At 32.8% G+C, this 20,615-nt stretch overlaps 1 protein-coding gene across 1 annotated transcript in view; it reads right to left on the reverse strand.

Annotated features, from left to right (window-relative positions):
* The window catches only part of LOC134692698 (venom factor-like), a 69,511-nt gene extending 58,729 nt beyond the window's left edge, over positions 1–10,782 (reverse strand). Inside the window, exons 1-3 of the mRNA XM_063553177.1 lie at positions 10,589–10,782; positions 8,528–8,691; positions 6,004–6,207 (exon numbers count right to left, since the gene is read on the reverse strand). Of these exons, the coding sequence (XP_063409247.1) occupies positions 6,004–6,207; positions 8,528–8,691; positions 10,589–10,644 (424 nt within the window). The 5' untranslated portion in view covers positions 10,645–10,782. The remainder of the gene's footprint in view (positions 1–6,003; positions 6,208–8,527; positions 8,692–10,588) is intronic.
* Between the last annotated feature and the right edge of the window lie 9,833 nt (positions 10,783–20,615).

Genomic DNA, 20,615 nt, shown 5'->3' on the forward strand with positions numbered 1-20,615 from the left:
AATTACGTTAACGCGGTCGAGATGGAAATTTCTAATGTCTACCTGAGTAAACGGGCGTTTATTTTGTTTCCGTTTAGTCAGTAGTAAACGGGTGTTTACTTCAGAATTTGTTAACTTTATTTTACGTGCACTTAGAAGTAAATGGCATTTACTACAGATTTTAAAAGTGTATTTTTACGTGCACTTGAAAGTAAACGCGCGTTTACTTTTCGCGTTAACTGATTGGATTAATTTATAAATAAACTTCAAGCTCATTTGTACATTTATTTTATAAAAACGACCTTTAGTCTTTGTATTTTAAGTATATGTGTTTTAAACCAGAACAATTCATAAACTCTTTTAATTCGAATATTAATTTTATTCAATTACACACAATCAGTTCCATTAAGTCCATTAGTTTACTGATTAGAAGATTTTCTATATTTTCTTTTCAAAAATTACATGTACAAATATCTATACGGAAAGAAAGGTTATCCGAGACATGGGAAAAATATTTTTATATGATGGGATATAAACAAGGTTTACGTTGTTTCTTTCCCCATTTTTAATTGTCTCTTTGAATTCTATAACTCGGTGCATTTAATATATAATTTTTAATCGAAATTCCCCTCGTTTGTCTTGGATTAACATGATTTCAGCTTCTGTTTTGACAAATTATCAAACGTAAATTGTACGGGGATATTTATAAAGTGTAACAGTATGTACGTCATTTGTACCATTCCGTCAATTTAAATGCTCAAATATTGCTATCCTTTACATGGATATATAACTCATTTACTATTCAGCTATTTAGATTGCCAATATGGTCTGTGTTGGTTGTTGGACAAATATTTTTATAATACGAGTCAGTCGTATGAAAACTACTGAAATTTGTTTCAATTCAATATTTTGAATAAAAAAGAACATGGTGGAACTCTAAATTGACATGATTGATACGAACCAATTTTTTTAGTCATAATATTCAAATATTGCTACCTTCCAGTTTTATACAACACAATCAATCCTTAAATGAAAATATAACTCATTTACTATGTGACTATATAGATTTACATAATAAAATGCTAATATAATCAGTTTTGGTGGTTGCAGACAAATAATTTTATTATATGTATGAAAACTACTGAATTTTGTTTACGATTCAATATTTTGAATAAAAAAAGGATGCTGGCACTTTAAATTGATGCGAACAAAATTTTTTGGTCATAATATTTAAATATTGCTACCTATTTTATTATACAATCACTCTTTACATGAAAATATAACTCATTTACTATGCCGCTATATAGATCTACATCCTAAAATGCTTATATGGTCAGTTTTGGTTGTTGCGGACAAATAATTTTATTATATGAGTCAGTCTGAGGTATGAAAACTACTGAATTTTGTTTACGATTCAATATATTGAATAAAAAAAGGACATGCTGGCACTCTAAATTGATGCGAGTAAAATTTTTTAGTCATAATATTCAAATACTGCTATCTTTTCATTATACAATACCGTATAGCGGGTTATTTTCGCGGGTGTAAAATTTCGCGATTTTCATTGAACAAGGTATACGAAATATTTTGGCGGTTATTATTTTGGCGGATTAAAAATTTTTATTAATACCTTTGTATGTACACCTTTAATTTGGCGGAATATATTTTGGCGATTATGTTCTGTCCGCGAAAATAAGCGAAAATTTGCACCCCGCGAAAATAACCCGCTATACGGTAATCCTTACATGAAAAGATAACTCATTTACTATGCGGCTATGTAGATTTACATAATAGAATGTTTATATGGTCAGTTTTGGTTGTTGCGGACAAATAATTTTATTATATGAGTCAGTCTGAGGTATGAAAACTACTGAATTTTGTTTTCGATTCAATATATTGAATAAAAAAAAGACATGCTAACACTCTAAATGGATGCGAGAATTTTTTTTTAATCATAATATTCAAATACTGCTATCTTTTTCATTATACAATCAATTCTTACATGAAAATATAACTCATTTACTATGCAGCTATATAGATTTACATAATGAAATGCATATATGGTCAGTTTTGAGTTGTGGACAAATAATTTTATTATAAGAGTCAGTCTAAAGTAAGAAAACTATTGAATTTTGTTTGCGATTCAATATTTTGAATAAAAAAGGACATGTTGGCACTCTAAATTGATGCAAACAAAATTTTTATGTCATAATATTCAAATATTGCTTCCTCTTTTATTATACAATCAATCTTAATATCAAAATATAACTCATTTACTATGCGGGCTATATTGATTCACTAAATAAATTGCTTATATGGTCAGTTTTTGTTGTTGCGAACAAATAATTATATATTACGAGTTAGTCTGATGTATGAAAACTACTGAATTTTGTTTACCATTCAATATTTTAAATAAAAAGAGGTCATGGCCGTCAGGCTGGTACAAAAATTGCTGTCAATTGTATTATATGGTCAATTAGGGCATAACAATATAACTGAATTACTTCTGTATACATAAAATAAGATAACTTGTTAAGAGGTAAATATTGTCAGTTTTGGTTAATGATATCAAATAATTTTGTTTTACGAGTCAGTCTGTCTAAGATGAGAAAACTGTTTGATTTTGGTGAGGATAACATTACATGTATTTGAATAAACATACTTAAACTATTATTTGCGAAGAACAAGAAATTTACTATAATAATTGTTCAATTGAATACAAATGTGTTACATTTTTAAAGACGCGCATTTTTCCACGTTAACGCGGGGATAAACGGGAAAGTAAACGCCTGTTTACTCTTTACAAAATTAGAAGACGCGCCGTTTTTGCGTTAAAGCGGAGGTAAACGCGAAAGTAAAGGCCCGTTTACTTTTAATGTCTATTGCAATTTCGGAGTTAACGCACAATTAACGCGGCGTTTACATGAAGTGCACGCAAGTAAACGCCGCGTTAACTTTTTCGGCCCGTCTCGTGTAATGCTTTGTCTGCACCCAACTGTAGCCGTAGCGGCCATCTTGGTTGGTTTGCCCGGTCACAAAACACAATTTTTAAACTAAATAGCCTAATAATGATTCGGGCTATGTATGGTAAAATTTGGCCCAGTAGTTTCAGAGTAGAAGATTTTTGTAAAAGTTAACTAAGATTTACGAAAAATGTATAAAAATTGACTATAAAGGGCAATTACTCCTAAAGGGGTCAACTGACCATTTTGGTCCTGTTGACCTTTTTGTAAGTCTTACTTTGCTGAACATTATTGCTGTTTACAGTTTATCTCTATCCATAATAATATTCAAGATAATATCCAAAAACAGCAAAATTTCCTTAAAATTACCAATTCAGGGGCAGCAACCCAACAACAGGTTGTTCCATTCATCTTAAAATTTCAGGGCAGATAGATCTTGACCAGATAAACAATTTTACCCCTTGTCAGATTTGCTCTAAATGCTTTGGTTTTTGAGTAATAACCAAAAACTGCATTTAACCTCCATGTTCTATTTTTAGCTGTGGCGGCCATCTTGATTGGCTGGCCGGGTCAAAAAACACAATTTTTAAACTAGGTACATCAATGATGATTGTGGCCAAGTTTGGATTAATTTGGCCCAGTAGTTTCAGAGGAAAAGATTTTTGTAAAAGATTATCTTGGTTGGCTGGCCGGGTCAAAAAACACAATTTTTAAACTAGATACATCAATGATAATTGTGGCCAAGTTTTGATTAATTTGGGTCAGTAGTTTCAGAGGAGACGATTTTTGTAAAAGATCATGGAGATTTATGAAAAATGGTTAAAAATTGACTATAAAGGGCAATAACTCCTAAAGGGGTCAACTGACCATTTTGGTCATTTGACTTATTTGTAAATCTTACTTTGCTGAACATTATTGCTGATTACAGTTTATCTCCATCTATAATAATATTCAAGATAATAACCCAAAACAGTAAAATTTCCTTAAAATTACCAATTTAGGGGCAGCAACCCAACAATGGGTTGTCTGATTGATCTGAAAATTTCAGGGCAGATAGATTTTGACCTGATAAACAATTTTACCCCCATGTCAGAATTGATCTAAATGCTTTGGTTTTTGAGTTATAAGCCAAAAACTGCATTTTACCCCTATGTTCTATTTTTAGCCATGGCGGCCATCTTGGTTGGTTGACCGGGTCAAAAAACACAAATTTTAAAATACAGGCGTGTAGCTCCCTATACGCCAACACGCAGTTGCATGCACATCGATTTGGCATGCAAAAAAAAAAAATAATGGCAAAATAAAAACTTATAAATTGATTGTTAAAGGAAATTTCTATGTTGTCACTTTTTTAATTGATGAAATATCATTGAATAACGGCATTTGGTTTCAAAATAAAAGTTTTATTGGAATTGATGGCAAAATCGGACAGTAACTTGTATCTTTTACAAGATTTGAATTTGTAATATTCAGTCTAAGACATGTAGTTTTGGAGCACATTTTACAGTGTACAGTTCAGCAGTTTGGAATGAGATGTACCAATCGGCATTAGAATTATCAGGTCCATTCGATATAATTGAAAATATGCCGAGGCGATGTGGTCGACAGACTACCGGAGTCAATCACCCTGCAAACACGCCAAAACAGTATTGGAAAGTTTCATTATGTTTTGCGTTCATAGACCATATGATAAGGGAATTGGAGAGTGAAGTCGCGTCTAGTATTATCAGAAAATCGCTTCTTTGTACTGTATCTGCTTCATCGTGTTGTAGGAAATATAACAGACGAACAAATCTCAACATTGTCTGAGACACACGAAACTGATCTGGCATGTAATTTTGACGAATTTAATTGGGAGATCGCAATATGCCGAACATATACGCTGGTTTATAACATCTTGCAAGTGCTACCATAGAGATATATCAGTGTACTACGTATGTTGAAAACAAATGTACGATCCGTGAACAATGAACAATGACATGCAGTTACTGCATATTCATTCAGTGTAAATATTGACAAGAGCAGTTTGTTTCTGCCTAGATCCGAAGAGAATATTTTTGACGATTTTGAGTAAATTCTGTATCAAAAATATGTTTTGTTTAAGTATTACTCTAATCAGAAGATTTATTAATAGTTTTACAATCATAATTTTTTTATAAGTCCTGACTACATATAGCGCCTCTTTTATAACCGTCCTATGACCGTAAACTGAAAAAACATTTTTCTGCATAAAAGGGTCCCAAAAATTACCAAAAAAAATACAGAACTTATGCAGTTTTCTATCAATATTTCCATTGTGGAAACATCCTGCGCAGCTGAGAAACAACAAAATAATTTAACAGAAGCTTTATTATAACTTTTGGCATAATCTCACCAAATATAAAGTTGTTTCTTGGGTGCACACATACTTTTTCAATCTAAAATGTACTTAAAATTTGATTAAAAACAAAGAAATTAATGAGGTTTAACAAAATATGCAAATTAACTCATGATTTGTTGCCATGGTAACATGTTCTTTAGTACCTTATACCTAAGTCAAGTTTTCAGTAATTTAAGAATATGTATGATATCTTTTAAATTTGCGGTAATTTTTGGGCCAAATAAGGGCCTTATTGCCCCTACTCCTTTACTCTAACTTTTGATTTACGGTTGCTACAAAGCACTCCTTGTCAAATCTCCGTATGAACACATTTAAACATAATAAAGGCATTAACTACGAGATAGAAAAAATAATCATTAATGGAAGTGAAATATTGAAATAGTAGTTTGGTTTTAGAGCTAATTTCCAAATGCTTGTAGACCAAGACTTTGTTTAGCTTGTTTTCTCAATCATTGTAATTAAGATTGACATTTTTAAAGAACATGAAGAATTGAGATAGACCTAGTTAAATCTGTTTGTATCCTATTTATATTTGATTGAACATCATTCTGAAAACATTTATACAATATATAAAGCAAGCTAACTAAAGTATAATATTACTCTACATACATTAGGAAATTAGCTGTAACAGCCAGTTTACTTCAATTTTGTAAAAATAAGCTGTCTTAATTTTAAATCTACCTTCCTGGTTAGGTGTATACACAGGTTTGTCTGTCTGTATAAATATATATCCACTTTGTCTAGACAATAGAATCACTTTCTCTTTCTCAAAAATAAGTCTCCCATTTGTAGACTTGGCTACAAGCGACACATATTGTATGGTATTGCCATCTGAGTCTTGAAGATCTGATGCTTGTAGTATAAATGTTGTGCTCTTCACTTCACCTGTTCAAAACAAAAAGCAACAACTTTTCAGTTTAGTTTTCAGTACAATCAGACTACAGAAAATTACATCGTTAAACATTTTAACAGTTTATATTCGTGAAGGATTAGCCTGTGCGTGCAACATAAAATATTGTCTCACATGAAACACAAATCATTACCTCCCTTTAGCAGGACAAAATTTCCGTCTATTTTAAAATATGTGAATTTTTGTCTTTATACTGACAAAATTCAACAATGAAAATTTGTTCATCTCTGGACATCTTTTCATAGTTGAAGACAATATTTCATGATACATAGTCATGAAATATTGTCTTTTATGTCTTTGGGGATAATATTTCATAGGACAATATTTTGTTTTTAAACATGTGCCCTGAGAAAACTACCAACAATTGTCAGGAAAATTTACAATCTTATAGCTATTGACTCAATCAAGATTGGAGAAAAATGCACATTGAATGTGTCAGGTTCAAGCTCACAACCTCAGTGTTGATGGGCTAGTCTGATACACTATATGAACTACTTAAACCACTCTGCCTCTGAGGCACATTGGGTGTTTGGAAGCAATCATAATGCCAGTCTGGTAGCAGCTTTCTTATTGCTCATGTCAAATTGTACTTGTTGATAATTTTAAGAATGCAGAAGTAAGACTGCTATATTTCTACCTTAAGAAATACTTAAGTAAAAGAGGGTAGCAATGCCCATTACTGTCAGGCTTCAAACTGTCTTTTTCATCTATGTTAGCATCGAATTGGTTAAAATTTTACAGTGATTCGTCAAAATATCCATATTGTGATTCGTCTGAGGTCTCAAATGATTATCATTACTGTTATTTTTGGAAAAAAATAATTATGATTTGTCAAAATCAGTTGATTTTTTTTTATCATCAAAAAATAAAGTGACCATTTTATGATCATGCACCAAAAACTACTGTAAACATTATTTGGCAAGAATTGTTACCCTTATTGGTGAAGCAAGTATCCCCAAAGTCCCCCATAATGCATTACCCCCCTCATAATAGACTTACCTGATGATATTGTAACAGTCCGTTCATACAATGTCTTTTGTTTAGCTGGATGGTCCTGACTGTAAGGTATAACAGACTTACCTGATGATATTGTAACAGTCCGTTCATACAATGTCTTTTGTTTAGCTGGATGGTCCTGACTGTAAGGTATAACAGACTTACCTGATGATATTGTAACAGTCCGTTCATACAATGTCTTTTGTTTAGCTGGATGGTCCTGACTGTAAGGTATAACAGACTTACCTGATGATATTGTAACAGTTCGTTCATACAATGTCTTTTGTTTAGCTGGATGGTTCTTATTGTAAGGTATAACAGACTTACCTGATGATAATGTAACAGTCCGTTCATACAATGTCTTTTGTTTAGCTGGATGGTTCTTATTGTAAGGTATAACAGACTTACCTGATGATATTGTAACAGTTCGTTCATACAATGTCTTTTGTTTAGCTGGATGGTTCTTATTGTAAGGTATAACAGACTTACCTGATGATATTGTAACAGTCCGTTCATACAATGTCTTTTGTTTAGCTGGATGGTTCTTATTGTAAGGTATAACAGACTTACCTGATGATATTGTAACAGTTCGTTCATACAATGTCTTTTGTTTAGCTAGATGGTCCTAACCGTAAGGTATAACAGACTTACCTCATGATAATGTAACAGTCCGTTCATACAATGTCTTTTGTTTAGCTGGATGGTCCTGACTGTTATGTATCACAGACTTACCTGATGATATGGTAAAAGTTCGTTCATACAATGTCTTTTGTTTAGCTGGATGGTTCTGATTGTAAGGTATAACAGACTTACCTGATGATATTGTAACAGTTCGTTCATACAATGTCTTTTGTTTAGCTGGATGGTCCTAACCGTAAGGTATAACAGACTTACCTCATGATAATGTAACAGTCTGTTCATACAATGTCTTTTGTTTAGCTGGATGGTCCTGACTGTAAGGTATAACAGACTTACCTGATGATATTGTAACAGTTCGTTCATACAATGTCTTTTGTTTAGCTGGATGGTCCTAACCGTAAGGTATAACAGACTTACCTCATGATATTGTAACAGTCCGTTCATACAATGTCTTTTGTTTAGCTGGATGGTCCTGACTGTTATGTATAACAGACTTACCTGATGATATTGTAACAGTTCGTTCATACAATGTCTTTTGTTTAGCTGGATGGTTCTGATTGTAAGGTATAACAGACTTACCTGATGATATTGTAACAGTTCGTTCATACAATGTCTTTTGTTTAGCTGGATGGTCCTGACTGTAAGGTATAACAGACTTACCTGATGATATTGTAACAGTCCGTTCATACAATGTCTTTTGTTTAGCTGGATGGTCCTGTATGTATAGCTGTATTGATATATTGTCTATATCAGAAATACTGACAGATACCGTCTCTGGAGCATCGAGTCTGAACACACTTGGAGCTGTTATGAAGTATATTGGTCTGGCAATGTAAAAAGATACATACAGTCAGTGCAGATATAAAGCAAATACTATATAAATGTAAAATAACAAGAGCGCACATGCTGAAATGTCTCATCTTCTTTACTAACCATTGATTTTATGTTGATAGTGATTAGTCCTAAATATAAAGCTTTACTACAAGTATCACATAAAATTAACATAAGCCAAGAAAATGAGTTCATGGTCAGATAAACCAAACGAGAAATATATGTACAACTTACAATCATTTAATACACCTAATACAGTTGACCTATATATTGCTTATATTATGTAAGAAACAATCATAACCATGAAAAATAATCATTGACCAATGAACCATGAAAAATAATCATTGACCAATGAACCATGAAAATGAGGTCAAGGTCAGATAAAATCTGCAGGACTGACATGTACATCATAAAATAATTCAATACACCAAATATAGTTGACCTATAATCACCTATTGCATAAAGTATTAGAAAAAAAAGACCCCAAAACTCAAAAACTCAACTTTTATCACTGAACTATGAAAATGAGGTCAAGGTCAGATGACACCTGCCAGTTGGACATGTTCACCTTACAATCATTCCATACACTAAATATAGTAAGAGTATTGCATAAAGCATATGGACTTGACATCGAAAACTTAAACTTGTTCACTGATCCATAAAATGAGGTGAAGGTGAAATGAAAACTATCTGACAGCCATGAGGACCTTTCAAGGTAAGCACATACTAAATATAGTTATCCTATTAATCATGATAAGAAAGAAATAAACATTACAAAAAAATCTTTTTACAAGTAGTCACTGAACCATGAAAATGACGTCAAGGATAATGGACATATGACAGACAAGAACTTTGAATCAAAAGTCATCTATATATGAAGTTATGAAGCATCCAGGTCTTCCAACTCATAAAATATAAAGCTTTTGAGAAGTAAGTTAACAAAGTTGCAGCCAGGTCAATATATCTCTATGAATTGAGCTTTCTGTGACAAAAATCACAGGCTCAACAAAAATTAGTCTTTGCCTGGGCCAATTTTCAACTAAATATTTTCCTATACATAGATGACTTGAATTTCATCCATTTATAATCCACACAAAACCATCATATATACTGGTGGATCCAGTGGGGTTCCACGGTTGGAAAAAAAAAACTTTTTTTATTATCAATGCTTTTGAGAGGGATGGTTGGAACCCCCTTTTTTCTTGATTGGAACCCCCTCCTTTTACAAATGACTGGATCTGCCCTTGATTTTTAAAAACATTACATATTTTGTAATTTAAAAAACTGCACTTTATAATATATAATAAAAGTTCTGTAACATTTTCATTTAATTTTGTTAGTGAAACATCTAACTTCTGATATAATTTACATTTAACGTTAAAGCCATTCTCTGATATGATGATATAACTGTGGGTGCATGTGTGATAATTGTATTTATAACTAGAAACCAGAATCACATCTAGCAATTTATTTCACTTGGTTAGCTTTACAAAGAGAACCAAAAAACAGGATGATTTATACCATTAAACAATAATGAAGTCAAAGTTACATGGATCTAGCAATTTCAGGACCCGATTTTCCAAATGAAGAAGAAATGCATACATTGCAAAAATTTCAAATCCTTAAACCCTGTACTTAAGTGCACTTCTATTTAAACCTTAAAAAATGGCATAACTTAACAATGCACTTCTTAAATATATATATAATGCAACTATTGCAACTATCTTAATATAAATCTAATGATTTGAATTCTGATATGACCTGGATTTTTTTCTTTCATTTCATTTACTTGATGATATGCATGCAGTCATAAAAATTCACTGTAATATTGAAATCAGCTTGAAATGATATGATTATTATAAATGATAAGATAAGATAAGATATACTCACTCAGAATAAACCATTAAAAAGTCCAAAAAGAAAAACAGAATTACTGACAACTTCATTTCTTATACATCTATGCAGCAAAAATCACATTTCCAAAATTTTGAAGGTAATTTCCCTTTTTACGTTCTTGATATGAACCAGAACTGAAGATAGTGCCAAATTGTTTTGATAATTCAATACTTTGTTTACAATTGGGCTATTAATTTGTTTATCTGAAGGATGGGAAAGAGTTTATCAAATAATAATCTTCTAACAATTAGACAATGAATGGGTGCCAAATTATGTTATCTGCAAATCAGCATGTTATCTTTCACACTTAAATTGTAAGAATAAAAATCCCATGCATATCACTTTTTAGATTATAAAAAAAAAACTAGAGGCCCTGCGGTGAAGAAGTGGTAAACAAACCGACATATATTTTTGTGTATATATGTAATTTTAGAAATAACTTATATGTTTTAAACTGATAAAATTACTCTACTAACATGTGGCAATATAGGAAAGGTGTACTGACATTAGTAGTCTCTAAACACATTAGCTGAGCTTTCGTTAGTAGAAGCCATATTAACTCTGAAAATTCTATAAATTTTGTTACTCTTCTAACATGTGTATAAACAATGTTGATCCTTCAAAGACAGTATGTCATATCTAGCTATCTGACCATTGAAGGGTTTATTTTAAAAAAAAAAGATTATCATAATCTTGCTATTAGCTCAGTAGATTATCTAGACCTAATCCAATAACTTTAAAGAGAAGCAAGAACATGAAGAAATTTTTCTGAAAAGCAATATTCTTTTGATACATTTACAGGTTGTTTCTAGTATGTGGGGGCTTACTCCTGAGGAACTTAAATCTACTGCCAACACATTCCTTCATTTCCAATTAATATTGGCAATAAATCAAGAGGTTTTCATTTCTAGTATACACACCGTTAGTCTTAATCCAAACCCAAATGTCTTCTGAATACTTCTCGAATACTGAGGGGCATTTCTTTTGACATTGTTGATCATTATCATGTTTAGTTCGTTAACTATCACAATTCTTGGATGTTTTACTTCTTATAAAGTTACTTCGACCTAAAGAGGAACGTACACGATAAGGGAGAGAAACGACTGAGTAATTGTCAAATCATAATTGTTTTGTAATGATCTGTAATGTAATACTTTTTTCAGCATTTATTTCAAATACTATGTGTATTCTTTAAAAAGAATCACAGAGCTGCAGGCGCGGATCCGGGGTTGGTCCGGGGGTGGAACCCCCTTTTTGGACGATCAATGCATTTGAATAGGGACATGTAGTTAGAACCCGTCTTTGTCCTGGGTTAGGACCCCCTTCTTGAAATGGCTGGATGACTGGATCCGCCCCTGGGCTGAGTCTGTGTACCTTATAATATAAAAGGTGTTTCAGCGGGAAACATCAGATATCCCTGGTCATATGTTTTCCTTTTTGTCATATCAAGAAAGGACTTTTTTCGGTAAATATTTAGATGGCATATTACACATGCAGCCTCCCAAAGAATAACAACTTATTAATGTTAATGATACTTTCAATAGGAATCAACCCTAGCAAAGAAGCTGCACTTGTCAGTTCTAGTCAACCTAAGTAATCCTTGTACGTATTTGCAAATATACCGATGCGTTCGTTCAAGTAATAATAGTTCGTGTTTAGTCAAGGTGTTCCACAGTTCATATCCATACAGGCCATTGCTATAACATAGTTGGACAATGATTTTGTTACGTGTGATTGGATTATGTAGAGACGGATGAACACCCATTCTGATTATAGACATACAAACAGAACGTATTGTACGACGGGATGCTAACTTGAGTTCTCTCAGCTGAATTAAATCTAGCATCAAAATAATAATGACAGACAGACAGACAGACAGACAGGCAGACAGACAGACAGACAGACAGACAGACAGACAGACAGACAGACAGACAGACAGACAGACAGACAGACAGACAGACAGACAGACAGACAGACAGACAGACAGACAGACAGACAGACAGACAGACAGAACAAACAGACAGACAGAACAAACAGACAGACAGACAGACAGACAGACAGACAGACAGACATTGAACAGTAGAAATAATTATACACCAAGACAAATAGAAGGTTAGATAGAGGGATTAACAAATTGACACTAAAGCACTTAAAATATATTGTGTGAATTTGATTTATTACTTATTCACATTTGTGACGTATTGCAATTTTCCAACACGGGGGAACTAGCAACCTCGGGGGCCACTTCCTATGTAATGACTGGTAGGGATGAGCCGCTGGAATAGGTCACTATTTCATGCTTCATGATATATGAAAAGGGTGAGAAATTCAGATTAAATATATCAATAGGTTGATATTATCACTTGCTGGATATATATTATAAGTATCTGAAACTAATCAAATGTTCCTGTTTGTTTTTAATGCGGTTAAACAACAGTCGTAAATGCATCAGCTATTTGTCAAACCAATTAAACTCTATTTATTCAATGTGGTATTTCCACTGAGGTTAGATATAGGAGCAATAAATCCAATCATTTTGACATTTCCACCTCATTAACATTGAAAGGTTTGCATACATGAAACATTAGAAGAAATTCCATAGCATAGTGTCAGCGTCCTTCAAGAGGGAACGACAAATCAGTTTTTAATTAATGTAAACTCAGTAAAAGTGATACTTTCTGAAGTGTTACTACAATTATCTGATTATCTATTGTCTTTTCAAATTGAAATTTCTTCATAATTAAAGTTATAAAAGGGGCAAATAGCACTGGCAAAAAGAATAGTGAAGTTATGTTGGAAAAGCAATGTGTGATTATTGCGACTGCGTTGCTTCTAAACAAAAACGTAAAATGAGCGGGACCTCAAAATTTTTGTAAACTCTAATGTATCAGAAGATGAAAAATATCCAAATATATCTATAGGTCTGTTTTTTGTTCATTAATATATGACAAGGTATATATTTTTGATAAACAAAATATATGAAAAGGGTGGGGTACTTGATGTCTCAGCTGCTCACCCCTACCCAAAAAAGTTTGAAGTGCCCCCCCCCCCCCCCCCCCCCCCGGGCTAGCAACAGATAATATGAATAAATAAGAAATACACAGGTTGTACTTTCAATGTCCTATTGTTGAATCAAAATTATCTCAATATAATTACATAAATCAAAGTTACATATGGAAGTCCATAAAACAATAACAACGGCACAGTCCGCTTATAAGTCCTGCAGTGAAAAGTATCAATACGAGTTCCGTATTCTAACGTTCGGTAATCCTCACGGACTTTAATTTCTGAATGTCTCTTTTTATAACAAAAGTTGAGTTACTCTAATATAAAATGTCACTAATTAATACAAATTTGACAAATTTGGTCTATTCACAAGAACTTGTTTAGCTTAATCCGTTATCTCAAAATGACATTAAGTTATGATTTTACTAATTGTACTTGAAGCAGATTACGACATATGGATTTGTGAAAAGTTTTAACAATGAGATAACAGAAATTAACACCATGTTATTTGTCATGTTTTTCCAAATCTTCCTGGTTTTCGTTTGGGAATAAAAACATAACCCCTTTTTGATATTCAGTCTATGCTCAAATGATTGTTGAACTTACCTAATAAGATACAGTACTTGGTTGAAACAGTGGCAGATCATGGCCAGAAATTTTCATAAGTGGGGGCCAACTGACTGCCTAAGAGAGGATCCGATCCGGTAATGCTTCATTGATTCCCTATATAATCAACTAATTTTTTCAAAGAAAAAGAGGGGGGATTGTCCCCTCTAAATCTGCCTCTGGGAAACCATGTTATTTCATCCTCTTCAGGTCTGAAACAATACATGATATGCTCAGTCAGTTTCAGACCTCAAGATGAATATCAAGTCATCTCTAACTTAATTCAGTTGTTTAAATTCTCTTTGCAGAAATGAGGCCTGTAAAAGACCCTCTTGTGCACCAGTTTTGTCAAGGATTTCACACTTGCACACGAGAAACTCTGAATAGAATAACTAAATCAAGTGTTAGGGAGCAACCATTTAACTTAAAGGGTTATGGGTTTATGTCTGTGTCTGATTATTTTTTGTCGACGCTATATCAATGTTGATTACATGATTTTTTTTCAAAATCTAACACTGTGACGTTTATACACACGTAACATGTATAGACGTTACGCGCGATGTTCGTACCTCATTGGAAAATCGGTGTAGTTGACATGATGCAAGTCCAAAATATTTTTATTTTGTGATATCATATTCAATGCTAGTGTACGCATTTTGAACAAAAATGATTTTTTTAAAATAAAAATGAAAAATATTTGTTGAAACTATGTTTTATACTGCATGCGACAAGCTTCAGTTTTGAAAAACGGCTATTTTTAGGCTGTTCCGCATAACATATTTCATTTAATGTAACCAATAAATTGTGATTTTCGTCTAAACTATTTAATATTTCGAAAAACGGGTTTTTCCATTATTTAACAATAAGGTTCCTTCATTTTTTATGCATTTTTTATGACGTTTTGATGACGTCATAGAAAAAATAAAGTGTTCCATACTACAAGGGCAAATCTGTCCCACGGGAGAAAAAAAATGGTATTCCAAATTTGAGAATCAAAATCATTTATCTAAAAGGAAAAAGGTCAGTATTTGTATTTACTACATCAATGTTATTTTGTGACCATGGTCAATATAATACTTCCATGAACAGAGTAAATCGGTTTACACTAAATCTTCTTTGACTTTTAAAAAAAACCGTTTAGAGTCTGATTTTTTTATGTTTTCGGTTTCAATCTTTTTGGTTTCGACGTGTTTACATTGTTTTACAAGTATAATCAAAGCACTGGAGTACTGAGCATCGGATGACCGCAGGTTCTTGTGCATGGATAGTCACAAGCACTTGTCTCAGAAAAAAAATCACATTTCTATATCTGAAACTGAGTTTTATGTACAGAGATATATTTTTTTCTGAATAAAATTCGTGCGTGGATGATGAATAAATGACAGGGAATTCAACCTCACTGCTTTAATATCTATTATATTGTGGTTATACAAATCAGTATACTCTGATGTGTTGTTATATAGTTATTATATTAATATTTGTACATAGCAGTTACATGTATGTGTAATTTTCATCCAATTGTATATCACTCAATTCTACGATTCTAATAAAAGTGCAGTACACGTGCATGGTGGACACTCTTAAATAACAATTCGATTTTTTCAATAGATTGGATTTGAGTAGACATTCATAATTTCCCACAAAACTTTCTTGCGATATTCTTCTGCGTGCGTTAACACATTTCTTTTGTACGTGTGCATAGATTTTAATGCATATAAATATTTCTAACGACACAATATGTGTGTATTATTAATTTCCGTTCTTATGAGTATTCATTGCAGAAATGAATTTTTAACAAGCGGTAAGATATGTTATTTTTGCACTCGATGACATCCGCGTATTTATACGATCGGTTACCAGTCAAAAACGAAAGTCAAATCTCTATGGCAACAATACATCGGAATTAATCCCCTGAACTTGGCTTCGGTCATCGCGATGTAGAAATCAACATTCAAGCTATGTTTTGTGGCGTTTTTCGAAGATAAAAAAGATCTACTTTACACAACAAAAAAACCTTTGCATACAATAGATTGATTTTTTTTCTCGAATAAGATTGGAGTGTCTGGAAATTAATACGGTAGAGCTAGCTGCTACATGTGTGTGTGCAATCCATCATATATGTCGGCAAACTACTCTCTCACTCTCTGTCTCGCTCTCTTTCGTACTTTCTCAAATTATGGTAAAAGAAAAGTTTTAACGTTTCACCACATGCCTTTCACCAGGCAATTCTGTTGGAGATTCGAGAAAATAAACTTCATCCTGTTACACTACTTCTAAATGTAATAACCCTATTTTTCATACACATTGCTAGGTAGATGTACTCACAGTAGATTAATAAAAATGATCGTTAGATATACTAAAATTTTATGGCATACGAGTATTTCTCTGATAAAACTTTTTGTCAAATGAGTCGATGCGACAAAAAAAATGATTGCACGTTTTACTGAAATGTTCACGACTGAGGAGTACTTTTTCTCCTAAGATTTATTGTGAGAATTTTCATTCATGTGTATAGCTTCGAATCTTTTAATAGCAACGCTAGGAATTACAGATACTATCTGACTGAGGAGGATAATTAAGAAGATCTCACTTTTGTTTGCATTTCCTTTTTCAATTTATCTTGCTTTTATAAAGTGGGGGTGGGGTCATTAGTAAGTTTTCTCTTTGTTATAGCTCCAGGGCCTTGTCTTTATGGAGTATTCCAGTTTTAAAAATATTTCGATATCTTATATCCTTGAAACAATGCAGATCTACATTTTAATGCATATCAAACGAGAACTTTATTTTATATAGATCAGACCATTTCTTGAAATTATGTTATATGCCAAATATGCAAGAAAAGTCGTATACAGTTTAACGTTAACATAACGCGAACGTCAAATTACGGTTACGGGGACATTTCATTGGACATCTTAGATCGTTTCTGATTTTCTTCCTGCAACTCCAACAAAAGTACATATCATATCATTTTAAAGGAAATAAACGTATTTTCCATTCATATCAGTTAACAGGTGATAAAAAATTGAGATATAGTAGAATTTCGTTTGATAAAAAGCCTCCGAATTATTCTTTGTGTTATTTTGTCCATCGGGACATTTTATTGGACACGGGAAAAATGACGATGTTTTAAATATAATACCGCAGTTACATAATGATGACTTCAGATAGCTTCTTCGGAAGATGTATAATTTTTCTGATATTATTAAAATCCATTTTCGTATGTTATATATTATGAAATTGAATACAGAAAGTTTTTTTACGGGTTGAGCGGCAAATTGGGACATTTTTTCTCTTTTTTATTTAAACTTTTCTGAAGATCTTCCTACTCTTATAGTTAAAAACGTCTATTACTTCATTTAACGTAAAATGTATACAATATAGTTGTAAAATTTTAAACCATTCTACTTTCTTATAAATCCGCACTGGGATTTCAAAGAAGCACATAAAACAGAATTGTAACAGCGGGACACCCTTAAAATGACGTTGTAGGCATCGAAATGAGCAATTTTTTTTTCATTAAAAAATAGACAAAGCACAAATTCATCTATGTTATTGATTTCAATGGTTTATTTCCTTTCGAATGATAGGCATAACATGGCTATTTATTGTATAGGATAAGAGTTTGAATTTGAATTACCCACCATCTTACCCATATTTTAAAAGTGACACCAATATCGTGCGCAACGTCACGCTAATTCGACCTCCACTCGGAATTCGACGGCGACAGCGTTAACTATTTCATACATGAACGGGAGGAATTGTGCTTGATATTCATATGATGAAGACATATATACTCTTTGAACCAGACGGGCCTGGAGCTGGCATGTCAGTATATAACTGCTAGTAGTCCTTTGCTAAAGCAGTCATATGTTTTCAAATAAATTAATCATGAAATAGTAATCATGCAAATAATAACTATAAAACGACTAGGTAATCACATAATAATACTAGAAAAAACAATGAGGAGACTCTATATATATTGTCCGGATTAATCTCATTTTTAAACGGTTCAGTTAGAAGCTTCAAAGACACACTAGATCACACTACTCAGACCCCGGGGGGGGGGGGGGGGGGGGGGGCACTTCAAACTTTTTTTGGTAGGGGTGAGCAGCTGAGACATCAAGTACCCCACCCTTTTCATATATTTTGCTTATCAAAAATATATACCTTGTCATATATTAATGAACAAAAAACAGACCTATAGATATATTTGGATATTTTTCATCTTCTGATACATTAGAGTTTACAAAAACTTTGAGGTCCCGCTCATTTTACGGTTTTGTTTAGAAGCAACGCAGTCGCAATAATCACACATTGCTTTTCCAATAAATTCTTCACTCTTCTTTTTGCCCCTTTTATAACTTTAATTATGAAGAAATTTCAATTTGCAAAGACAATAGATACTGTTTTATCAGATAATTGTAGTAAGGCAGCAACCATTTGATTTTCAGGGGGGGGGGGGGGGGGGGGCTATGGTTTTTTTTTCTGTGCAAACAATTTTTTTTCGCCTTCGGCAAAGAACAATCTATTTTTTAGCGACCAATGGAAAACAATTTTTCTTTCACTTTTAGCATTACATATAGTGGCAGCTGAGGGTGAAACAAACAATTTTTTTTTCTCAGGGTCCAAAACAAATTATTTTTTTCGCCAAAACCTGGAAACAAACTTTTTTTTCAGGCAAAAAAAACCATAGCCCCCCCCCCCCCTGTTTTATCAGATAATTGTAGTAAGGCAGCAACCATTTGATTTTCAGGGGGGGGGCTATGGTTTTTTTTTCTGTGCAAACAATTTTTTTTCGCCTTCGGCAAAGAACAATCTATTTTTTAGCGACCAATGGAAAACAATTTTTCTTTCACTTTTAGCATTACATATAGTGGCAGCTGAGGGTGAAACAAACATTTTTTTTTTCTCAGGGTCCAAAACAAATTATTTTTTTCGCCAAAACCTGGAAACAAACTTTTTTTTCAGGCAAAAAAAACCATAGCCCCCCCCCAGTTTAATTGGTTTGACAAATAGCTGATGTATTTACGACTGTGGTTTAACTTATTAAAAATAAACAGGAACATTTGATTAGTTTTAGATACTTATAATATAAGATAAGATAAGATAAATTTTATTTTCCAAATTAGGTCCCCAGGGGGGCATATACACATAACATATATGATTGATAAAACATACAGTATTTTACATAACATTGTAAAATAAACTATTGAAATAGTCATACAGGTATTATTTGTTAAATAAAAAAGTATTTGAGAGTTGCTACTCCAGAGATGTGGCAAACCCCATTTATTTTTATTTTTTTTTTCTCTTTTTTTTTTTCTCACTTGATTTCATAATATTTTGCTGAAAATGTATAAATATAAAATATAAAATAAATTATTGTTTAGCTGCAACAGACACCAAGGGACGATGCTCTAGGATTGTGATCTTAAAAGCTCTAACAATCCTCCTCGTATCTGATGCAGAAAAACAAACACAAATGAAAAAAGTTTATGTATATTCACAGCAAATAACATATACTGCAGTAAACAGGTATTGAGAATAGTGTAGGTTTCCCTACTGCAACAGACACCAAGGGGCGGTACTCAAGGAGCTGTGGTATTTACACAGTCCTCCTCGTGTCTGAAGCAGACAAGAAGGCCACATAATTAACAATTTTTCGAAATAAATTTACATGCAGCAGTGAGAATAGACTTATCTTCTGTGTTCATAAGCCATATCAGTTTATCTCTTGCGTTAAGAGTTAAAAAGTTGGGGCAACTTTTAGTTATCTCTTGAAATAGATGATTGCGGTCATCATTAAATTTAACACATTGGAATAAAAAATGATATTCATCCTCCACATCTCCGGAGTTACAACGAGTACAAGTTCTGTCATTTAGGAGAGTACCCTGATACCTTCCAGACTCAATTCTTAAGTGGTGTGATGAAATTCTTAGCTTTGTTAAGCTTCGTCTCTGTTCAAAATTGCCAATAATGGAAAGATATTTTTCTCTTCCAAAAACTGATTTAAATGTAACATAAGTTCTAAGTTTACCATCTGAATGCTTTACCAATTCAGTGTTCCACAATATATATCCAGCAAGTGATAATATCAACCTATTGATATATTTAATCTGAATTTCTCACCCTTTTCATATATCATGAAGCATGAACTAGTGGCCTATTCCAGCGGCTCATTCCTACCAGTCATTACACAGGAAGTGCCCCCCCCCCTCCCCCACTACTAAGGTAGGCCTGAAAATTTTATTACTACTTTTAAAGTAATAGGAAAGAAAGAGGATCCTTAAAATTAACATACAGTCTATCATCAAAGGTATAGGTTGCCAGACTGACCTGACCTTATTTAATCTACAAGTTATTTGGGTTAAAGTTTTTAGTATTCACACGTGTATTTGTTTTGATT

Source organism: Mytilus trossulus, chromosome 12 (genome assembly GCF_036588685.1).
Source record: "Mytilus trossulus isolate FHL-02 chromosome 12, PNRI_Mtr1.1.1.hap1, whole genome shotgun sequence".
In the NCBI taxonomy this organism is placed as follows: Eukaryota; Metazoa; Mollusca; class Bivalvia; order Mytilida; family Mytilidae; genus Mytilus; species Mytilus trossulus.